The sequence below is a fragment of the Vidua chalybeata genome, chromosome 6 (assembly GCF_026979565.1).
Source record: "Vidua chalybeata isolate OUT-0048 chromosome 6, bVidCha1 merged haplotype, whole genome shotgun sequence".
NCBI lineage: Eukaryota > Metazoa > Chordata > Aves > Passeriformes > Viduidae > Vidua > Vidua chalybeata.
The window spans coordinates 23,075,036-23,083,163 of NC_071535.1; the positions used below are offsets into that span (position 1 = coordinate 23,075,036).

The 8,128-nt window shown below is 55.1% G+C and overlaps 1 protein-coding gene across 1 annotated transcript; it reads left to right on the plus strand.

Moving 5' to 3' along the window:
- Nucleotides 1-127: 127 nt before the first annotated feature.
- On the plus strand, nt 128-8,128 carry RPS6KL1 (ribosomal protein S6 kinase like 1). The gene is made up of 10 exons (XM_053944992.1): nt 128-450; nt 749-873; nt 1,721-1,813; nt 2,611-2,658; nt 3,403-3,535; nt 4,907-5,818; nt 6,638-6,727; nt 6,882-6,964; nt 7,249-7,344; nt 7,451-8,128. Exons 1-10 carry the CDS (start codon nt 213-215, stop codon nt 7,559-7,561), a joined length of 1,929 nt encoding a protein of 642 aa, XP_053800967.1. The 5' UTR covers nt 128-212; the 3' UTR covers nt 7,562-8,128.

Sequence of the window (8,128 nt, forward strand, 5' to 3'; positions counted from 1 at the left end):
GCGCCCCTGCCGCTCCGCCCGGCGGCGCCGGGGGATGCTGGCGGCCGTACTGCCCGGGCGCGGCACCGCGGGGGTGGCGGGGGCGCGGGGCCGGGGACCGTGCCGGGGGGGCCGCGCGGGTGAGCGAAGGGGCCGGGGCGTGCGTCGCTCCCCGGCTGACCGCGCAGCCCCGCTCGCGGTGTCCCGGCGGCGCAGGGCGGCGGCGCGGGGCCATGAGCCGGGCGGAGGCCGAGCCCTGTTCCCGGGCTCTGGCGCAGGCCCGCGTCTACCTGGGGCAGCTGCGGGGCCGCGTCGTCCCGGCGGGGCCCGAGGGCGGCGGGCGCCGGGACTACCTGGTGGAGGCGGCGCGGCAGCTGCGGCTGGCGCTGGAGCGGGACGTCAGCGAGGACTACGAGGAGGCCTTCAACCACTACCAGAACGGCGTGGACGTGCTGCTCCGCGGCGTGCAGGGTGTGTGCGGCCTCCCGGGGGCAGCGGAGCGGGGCATCCCTCCGGGGACACCAGCCAGGGGACCGGGGCATACATATCGGGAGTCCCGTGGGGGGGACCAAGGTATCCCTGCAGGGAGAATGACAAGGGGACGGGAAAGTCCCTCTAGGGAGTTTGTTGAGGGCACTGGGTCGTCTGTCCAGGGAGTGGATCCCTACCGGGAGAAGGGTGAGAGGGCTGGGGCATCCCCCTGGGGACTGTGGCCAGTCCTTCGGGGCCGAGCCAGGCCCCTCACACCCGCCCTTTGCACCGACCGCAGTTGACCCCAACAAGGAGCGTCGGGAGGCCGTGAAGCGGAAGATCACCCAGTACCTGCGGCGAGCCGAGGAAATCTTCAATTGCCACCTGCAGCGGGCGGCGGGGGGCGGCAACACCACTGCCACGGTGAGGGGCTGGCGTGGGGCCGCATGGGTGGGATGGCAGCGGTTCTGTGACACTGGGAAACGGGGGTGGGGGTGTGGACACGCAGATAAAGCAGCCCCAGTGGTCCTCCTTGTCTGCCTCTGCCAGATACCACGCTAAGATGGTGTAGAGAAAGCGGCAGGCACATCGAGCTGCCGAGTGTCCTGGTCTGCCAGTGGCTGCAAGGGAGCTGGCAGCTCTTCGCCCTGCCTGGATCAAGGAGCCGAGGTGGGCCCAGGCTGCCTAGGGTGCTTCCAGGACCCCACCCTCCAAAGTGTGTATGCTTAGCTTGCTGCCACCATAGTGGGTATGGACATTATTGTGGAGACCGAAGCTGCTGCAGGGAACCACCCTGTCAAATGTTAGAAATGTCCTCTTCCCATCTGTCATCATTTCTACCTGTATGGAAACCAAAGACAATGGCTGCTTTCTGCATTGTGGGAAGGAAGTGGTTAAAGAAGGGAGAGGGGAGTGAGGCAGGGCAAGGTCAGAGCCTAGTGGGAAGAATGCAAGAAGAAACACAACTACCTTCCACACAGCTCCCCTTAATGTTGAAACAGTCCAGGTCTAGCTTCAAATTTTGGTGTGATTATTACTTCTGCTGCAAGTGCAAGCTTTCCCTAGAAAATATAGAAATCCAGGGGTTAGCCAAGAAAATGGTCCAGCTGATGTTGGAAATGAATCATGGCCATTGGAGTGTTTTCTTTGCATGTTGACCAGCTGGGCAGTATTGCTGCCTCCTCTGGAAAATGTAGGGGCTTTTTTTCACCCACTGTAATGACCAAGAGCATTTCTAGGTCCTACATCCTCTTCTCTTACCATGTCACAGGGCTACAGCAGCCTGCGCTTCCGGCCGATCAGGACACTGAGCTCAGCAGTGGAGAACCTGAGACGGTGTAAGGTTGTGGGAGTGATTGATAAGGTAATGACTTGACCTGGAGATGGGGAGTGAGGCTGGGGCTGGACCAAAGGGAGCATAAGCTGGAGGGTCCTAGCAGCTGGAATGGGGGTGCCAGCCCTCAGCACATCCATCAAGCAATGTTGGGGTATGCATCCACACCATTCCCACCCAGAAAAAATCATAGGAGAGGACTCAAGACTCCTTAAGGAGTTAATTGGGAAATCTGTTAACATCCCCATTACTTTTGCTTACCAGACCTCCCAAGATATTTACAGGGAGGTTTATACACCTCATTCTTTCCCACATATGGAATTGTGTTTGATGCTCAGGTGCCACAATGGTGGACTCCTGTGGATAATCTAAACTTCAGCAAAAGCTGAACTGTCTGGATGAATAAACTAATTAGAAGTTCATTATCTTGGAGTGAAGATGCCATGCTTACTGTATCCACAAACGCATGGCACATTGCTCACCACTGCTGTTCACACATCTCAGTTTGTCAGGACTGATGTGATCCTCCTGTCCTGCCAAGGCCCAGGTTTGAGCCAAAAAAGAACACTGTGAAACCCTTCAGTGTGAAGGAAGTAAAACTGGCATGGGCAGAGCCACCTCTTAGTTTAATTAATTTCCTGCTTCTTGGCTGCATGGCTGTCTCCTTGCCAATAACCTGTGTTTTGTGTTTCAAAAGTAGGGATCTGAACCTCACGAAACAGATGGGTGGGAGTTTGTTTCAGTTCCAGAGTTGAGACCCTTGGGTCATTCCTATAGGCTGTGTGTTGGGTCACCCCTTCTGACCAGTACTGTATACACTCTCCCAGGTGCAGATTGTCCAGGATCCAGCCACTGGTGAGACCTTTATACTCAAGGTGGGTGTTTTCAGTTTCATCTGCCTGCTTCTCTCTCTCAGGCTGGGGCCACCTTGTCCAAGCTGATAGCTGGGGCAGGTGAGAGGATAAAAAACAGCAGCACTCAGAGGCTGGATGAAGTTGATGGTTCAAAAATCTTCTTTTGGCTGCCTCAGCCATCCTCTGTGATCAGAAGGGAAGTGGTTCCCCTTGGTCATCCGTTTCTCTGACTTGTAACACTTCAAACCTGTACTAAACTGGGTCAACCCCTGAAACAGGTTGTGAGGTGTGCTCACTACAAGTCCTAGAGTATTTTTCAGTGCCCTTGGAACTAACAGTGAAGTACTTCATTAAATGGACAAGGAGGGTCTGGCATGAGAGGGAGAAGCATCATTTCCAGGAGAGGAGGGGAAAGGGTTGGGATGGCAGGTTCCTTCCTGAAGGGAGCAGGTGGTTGCAGAGCAGTCAGTGCTCTGGAGCAGCTCTGCGCTCTGGGTCCCACAGTGCAGATGGGAGTGCCCTATCTTGGTAGAGCTTTGCAGAGCGCTGCCTTATCACAGCTGGGTGCTGGGGACTGACAGAGCTGTATGAGCCGCACATTTGCGCAGATGCAGGAGCTCCATCATGGGTGACCTGGGAGCAGCCACGGGGCTTGGCAGAAGGCACACTCCCTTCTGCCTGGCCTCCAGCCCTGCCAGGTGCTAGGTTGCACAGAGTCCCAGGTCCCTACTGTGCTTTACCACCCATCTACCTGTACCTCCTCAGAGCCTCCCCAAATCCCACGTTGAGACCCGTGAGCGACAGACCATCATCCCTCATGGGGTCCCCTTCATGGTCAAGCTGTTGTGCTACTATGTGAGTGAGGACTCCATCTTCCTCCATCTGGAGCATGTGCAGGGTGAGTGAGGACAGCCTTGCCTCCCATCTCTGAAGCATCCTGGTTTATCCTGAACTGTCCTTTCTTTAAAATCCAAAGTATATTTCCCCTCCTGTTTTGGGACTGTTTTTTTATAGTGATTGTGTAAGCTATCTTCTTCATAGAAGGGTGGTGGGTATCAGGGCTTGGACACTTAGTGAACTGAGCTGTTCAGCTGTGAATTGCAGAGGTTTGATAAGAACTGGCTGGGAATGTAACCTAGAAATGAGCCTATGGAGACCTCCAAGGAGAAGGAGGTTTTTTGTGTGTGTGTGTTAAATGGAAACCAGCCTTAGTCTTTAGGGAGATGAGCCACTGCACCTCAGGAGAAGGAGTGGTCATGCCTTTAGGTAATGAAATTGATGTGATTCTGCATCTTGAAAAGAGAAACCTCTTCATTTTACTGGAATTGTCTGACCGTAACAGGAAGGTGATGGAGAAGGAAAACGAAGTGAGGTAGTTCACCTGAACGTTGTAGAACAAAATGCTCTTTTGACAAGACCTTTATAAAACTTTTTTTTTTGGTTACAAAAGGTCACACTGGATTTGGTTACACTGGATTTTGAGATCATACCAAAGAGAGGAAATGGAAAATTAGGGCATAAGGGGCAGTGAGCATACTGGGGTTTGGGTACATCAAGGAAGCATACTTGAGGTTGTCCCAGATCCTGGTGAAGAAGTATGACAAGGTGGAGGCTTGTCCCACGGAGCTTATTTACCCTCTGCTGGTTGAATGGGTGTGTAGGGAGCAGCAGCTGGAGGCCAGTAATGACAAATGGAGGTTAACTTGTGTTGGGAGAACAGGCTCAACTCTTTGTGCATTGCTATAGGATGAGTTTAGAGAAAGAAGCCAACACTGAATGTAGTGAGGCTGGGAAACCCTGGCAACATGCTGTGGACTCCAGGGTTTGCTGCTTTGGGTCCTTGCTGACCCATGGCCTCATGCCATGCTGTGGGAGCTCTCTGGCATTTCTGTCACACAGGAAGGAAAGGTTTTCAGGGGGAAGTGGGGATAGCAGTGGAATCAAGAACATTTGTGAATATGTGGCTTGTCTGTGACATGGAAGTGGCAGAGGTGGGATCAAAGAGACTGTGTAGAATGGGGAGAGGGCTGCTAAAGGAGGAGGGAATGAGACTTAGGTGTGCCAGGTCCTAGGGAAGGTGTGGCATTGGGCATGGTGTGCTTGTAGGGTGGGGTGCATTCTGCATGGACTTGAGCTTTGCTGCTGGGGAGGTTAATGATGCTCAATCACGACCCCATTGTGTGGGCCTTGGCCTGAATGGGCCATGTTGACAGAGGGGGAACCAGGGATACTTTCTGCCTCATCACTTGTTCTTCTTTCTGCTTTCCAGGGGGGACACTGTGGTCTCACCTCCGCTCCAAGTACTGTGTCCAGCAGGACTGTGCCGATTCAAACACCACTCAAGCCCTCCAGGACCACAGCACAGAGGATGGTGTGGGAAACTCCCAGGGTGGCAGCCAAGTATCCATCCTCCCTGTTTGGATGGGCAGTGGCCTCCCAGGCTCTGTGAACTACCAAGTATTGGGAAACACTGATGCCTCACTCCCTCAGGAGCAGTCCCCTGGCCCTACAGACTCTGGCTCAGGGAACCACTGCCAGCTTCTCCTGGCTCCTGCTGGTGGCAGTGGGGCTGCAGCTGGAGGACAGGATCTGAGTGTGACACAGACTGTGTCTGGTGTTGTGGACCATTTTCCAGCAGCATTAGCCAAATGCCCTGGCCACCTTGCCAGCCAGGGCCTGGTTGTCTACCCATGGAATGATCTAACCAGCGGCACGGGCTGCATATCTGAGAGAACAGCCTCCCAACAAGGCCCCAGGCTTCCCCAGGGGCTTGTCCCTCCACCAAAGACTGTGAGAGGGGGCCAGCCAGGGGCAGGACAATTGCCAGCTCAGAAAGTGTCTGAGGCCTCCCAGGCTGAGCCCCTCCTGGCCCTGGGTGAGAGGCAGCTTCCTGCAGGAGGAGTTGCCCTGTCCAGCTCTGGCAAACCCAGTGTGCCTGACCCAGCCGTGTGGGAGCCCTCTTGGGGAGCAAGCCTGACCTGTGGCTGGCTCAGCAAACAGCCACCATCAGGACAATGCAGGGCTTTGGCTTCCCATGGGCACAACCAGAGAGCATGGGCTGTAAAGGAAGAGCAGGTGCAGCTGTGGGCAGCAGAAATCCTCCTGGCCTTAGAGGGACTTCACCAACAGGGTATATTGTGCCGGGACCTCAACCCCAGGAACCTGCTGCTTGATGCAGCTGGTAGGTAATGCCCCGTGCTGCTGCCCCAAGGAGGGAATTGGTCTTCCAGCTGGGAGACTGCTTCTTCCCCATTTCCAGAAGACGGTGGACTTTCTTGTGTTTGCTTTGGAGGAGAGTGGGAGTCTGGGAAGGTTTGGTATTTCTGAAATTGGAAGTGTGATCTCACTTAGGTTTTCCAAGTAACTATTACAAGAGATGGTTCTGCAGCAGGAGAGTCAAGGGCCATAGCCACAGAAATGCATTGCCCCTGCTCCCATGTGGGGGTTGGCTGCCTGGGAAATCCCAGCCTGGGGAAGCTGAGACCAGCTGAACTGTGCCTGAGGTTAGTGGGACTAGTGAGTTAGTTTTCCCCTGCTTATAGTAACTGCCTGCTGGGGATGTTCTGGAGCCATCCCATCCCTCTGAGCCATGGGTATTGCTGTCAGTGCAAGTCCCTGCTCAGCTGGCATCATCTGGGACAAATTGGAGAGATACAAATTGCTTAAAAAGAAAAATGCAGAGAGTTTTGCAAGGAGAAAGCTAACCTTCTCCCCCTCTTCCCCTTTAAAACCTACTTCTTTCTTCACCACAGCCTGAGATGTGTGAGCTTGGAGCCTTCCTATTCAGTCTCACCTGTTGGGCACCTCGGGCAAGCACTGGGAGGCCAGTGGAGGGGTGTGTGGTGCCAGGGGATGCTCAGTTCCTCTGTGTTCAGGGCATGAGAGGGGCCCAGTGCCCTGGCTGCTCCCAGTGGCAGGGATATGGTTTGGCTTTGTGCCATGACCAAAATCCCCAGTTTTTCCTAACCTTCCTGCTTTTGACTCTGGTGCTGCTCTGCAGGTCATGTCCGTCTCACCTTCTTTGGCCAGTGGACACAGGTGGAGCCCCAGTACTGCAGCCAGGCACGGGAAGAGCTGTACAGTGCTCCAGGTAAGGGATGTGTCCCCTGGCTTCTCCAGCTCTCTGTCCAGTGGCTCCAATTGGACAGAGGGGGCTTCTGCACACAGTGAGATGTGCCCAGCACAGTGTAGTCACTGGTGCTCCCTGTCTCCAGCTCTTAACTGCTCTCTGTCTCTTTCTGCAGAAGTGGGGGGGATCATGGAGCCCACTGAAGCAGCTGACTGCTGGAGCTTTGGCTCTCTCTTGTATGAGTTGCTGACAGGAATGGTAAGAGGCTGAGGAGCTGTGCAAGGAGGACAGGGGAGGAGGAGGCTCAAGGGCTGCCTCCTGTATAGGGCTGGGAGGGTGCCTTGCCCTGCTGGCACCTCAGTTCTTGACCAGGTTCCTTTAGACATGTGATTCCCAGTGCCTGTGCATGGTCTCTGGGTGTTAAGGGCCCTGGCTTTTAAAGGCTGCTGTGTAGGGCTGGGGTTATGTGGCAATGAAGACTTGACAGGGTGCTCCACCCCTCCTTGGTGCCTCTTCTTAACATCACCCTCTGCCTCCTGCAGCCACTCTCCCAAAACCATCCATCAGGGATTCAGCCTCACACCCAGCTACATCTGCCAGAGGGTCTCAGCCTGGCTGCTACATCGCTGCTCACTGAGGTGAGGTGGATGGGAGGGAGAATGGGACTAGAGGTTGGGGAAAGGCAGGGTCCATTTCCAATGTCTCCATCTCCCTATCCTCCTGTCACATTGCTTTTCTCTGCAGCTCCTGCAGTACAATCCAAAACGACGCTTGGGCTCTGGAGGAGGTGGCATAACAAAGCTGAAGTCTCACTCCTTCTTCAGCACAGTCCCGTGGAACAAGCTGGTGGGTTAGGCAGGCTGTCCTTCCCCCAGGGAGCTGGGCCCTGGGCTGCTTCCCTGGCACTTGTGACCCCAGGTGGCACTGGCAGCACTGCCTGCTGGGGAAGGCTTGCCTCAAGGGCTGCCCTGAGGTGGGGTACATGTGAGGTTCTGCAGCCTTACACATCCTTCTGTCTCTGCTTCTGCTCGTTGCCATCTCTAAAGAGGAGGCGTCAGGCTGGGCCTGTCTTCTCCAGGTCGTCCCTGGGTGGGGGAAAAGGAATCTGGGTGCCCACCTCCAGGAAGCAGTGGTGTTCCCCTTCTTGAGGCATCTCTTCCTCAGCTCAGCACCCTGCCCTGGAACTCCCTCCCTGTTTTTTTATCTCTGCTGCTACCACAGTGACCCCCCTGCTCTGTTACATTTTGTGGCTTTCAAATGCAGCCCCTCTGGGCCCTGCTGGCTGGAGCCCTGCAGTCTCTGCCCCTCCCTGACTGCATGTGTGTGTGTGGGTCATTCCTGCTGCAGGGGTGACACAAGAAGAAGCCCTCTGCTCTTCTCCTCCTCACCCTCTGAAAAAAATAAACTACTCAATATCACTTA

What these genes read in the sequence shown, in the direction of transcription:
- RPS6KL1 (XM_053944992.1), top strand. Translation starts at nt 213, where the DNA reads ATGAGCCGGGCGGAGGCCGAGCCCTGTTCCCGGGCTCTGGCGCAGGCC. An exon ending in GCGGCAACACCACTGCCACG is followed by an intron (nt 874 to 1,720) that starts GTGAGGGGCTGG and finishes ACCATGTCACAG; the next exon opens with GGCTACAGCAGCCTGCGCTT. An exon ending in TTGTGGGAGTGATTGATAAG is followed by an intron (nt 1,814 to 2,610) that starts GTAATGACTTGA and finishes ACACTCTCCCAG; the next exon opens with GTGCAGATTGTCCAGGATCC.